Genomic DNA, 1,565 nt, shown 5'->3' on the forward strand with positions numbered 1-1,565 from the left:
TGTCACCCTCTTTTATATATCAGACTACCCTATATCTAGTAAATACTAGAGCATTCGCCAAAGTACAGGATAGTTCTAGAAAGTAGAGGGCGTGAAAATAGTCACGTGATCTCGATGACGCAACAATATCATTTGGTAATAGACTGTAACTTACAAGACAACAAATATTTTAGAATACTTCAATTATTGCGTTATTTTTAGAGTAGTTTGATTGTTACGTTATTTTTTCAAATATACAGACTCCCCAACAAAATAGCAAGTTTTTTGTTTTTTTTAACTTTCGTTTGATTACTGAAAGTAAATACAGCTCTCACAACACGGGAGTATCACACTTCTAACGAGTAATAACAATCACAAATCTTGATAATTTACCTGGGGTTCTACGTCAAGAATGGCCATTTTCCCCTCTAGTTGAATACTCCGAATTGTTTCTAGCTTGGTTCCATACATAGCTTCTCCGAACGTTCCATACTCCAAATACTCGTTGGCTGCTATGTCCGCCATCATCTCGTCGTGAGACACGAAGAAATAAGTTTTTCCATTTTCTTCTGACTTTCTGGGCAGTCTTGTTGTGTCTTTTTTTGGGTGGATAAATGGACTAGGTTATCAGGAAGAACAGTAACTATCAACTCGACCAAAAGAAAATTATTCTAGTTTAAAAGGAGTGAATACATTTTGATACTTAGCTTATACTAAACTCAAAAGTTTAGTAGTTATATGCGTTAACCTTAACAATATGTGAATAAGATCATCAAACCCTACGCTACAACAATACAAGGGGATACAACGTTTTTAATGAGATGTTATTATTAAACATACCACATATATGTGTAGGAATACAAAATGTTAAGAAATTATGTTAAAATAATTGTCCTCATCCGTTTCTAGGACAGAAGACTTGAACATCTGCTACAAGAACTTCCTTAGAACAATAGCAGTAATGTTGCAGCAGGCATAGAATTAGAATACCATTACGGGCGTAACAAAAACACATTCAGAAGTAAATGTTAATATTGCCGAACAAAACTGATGCAACGTTGATCCGTTATAAGTAAGAAGTTACAGCACGATAATTCAAATATACGGCAAGAGAGACATCTATGAGATATTAAGCGTTCAAATACTCACGAGGTACTGGATAGGCGTACTTCTCAGGATGTTTACTTATGAGCGTATTTTTTATATGTCGCCTTCCAACACCATGGGCACCTGTAAAGAATCAGAGCAACAAGCATCTTAACTTCTAAACACACAAATTACAATTTGTTCGTCAACCTACATTTTTAAATACCTGTATTTGAAATTAGCAATTCAATACCTTCAGTTATAAATGGCATCCATTTTGTCAACTGTGACGGATTTGCTATCATATATCGATGTTTGTTTAAGTTGAATTTATATTTAGAAATATGCATAATTTACATTGTTAAATCTGTATTGCGAAATTCCTGCACATTCTCTAAAATTATAGAAAATTCTCGAGTGTAAGAATCAACAATATATGTGTGTACGTAAACACTGGTGTATCGCTTATATTGTTGCGTAAGATGAAATTGCGAAAAACT

At 33.9% G+C, this 1,565-nt stretch overlaps 1 protein-coding gene across 2 annotated transcripts in view; it reads right to left on the reverse strand.

Moving 5' to 3' along the window:
* Positions 1-1,565, reverse strand: part of LOC106460062 (peripheral plasma membrane protein CASK-like) — a 55,937-nt gene that overhangs the window by 3,132 nt on the left and 51,240 nt on the right. For both annotated transcript variants that reach the window (XM_022387256.1, XM_022387260.1), the window contains exons 8-9: positions 1,129-1,209; positions 373-575 (exon numbers count right to left, since the gene is read on the reverse strand). In XM_022387256.1, coding sequence (XP_022242964.1) covers positions 373-575; positions 1,129-1,209 — 284 coding nt within the window. The remainder of the gene's footprint in view (positions 1-372; positions 576-1,128; positions 1,210-1,565) is intronic.

This window comes from Limulus polyphemus, unplaced genomic scaffold, assembly GCF_000517525.1.
Source record: "Limulus polyphemus unplaced genomic scaffold, Limulus_polyphemus-2.1.2 Scaffold32, whole genome shotgun sequence".
In the NCBI taxonomy this organism is placed as follows: domain Eukaryota; kingdom Metazoa; phylum Arthropoda; class Merostomata; order Xiphosura; family Limulidae; genus Limulus; species Limulus polyphemus.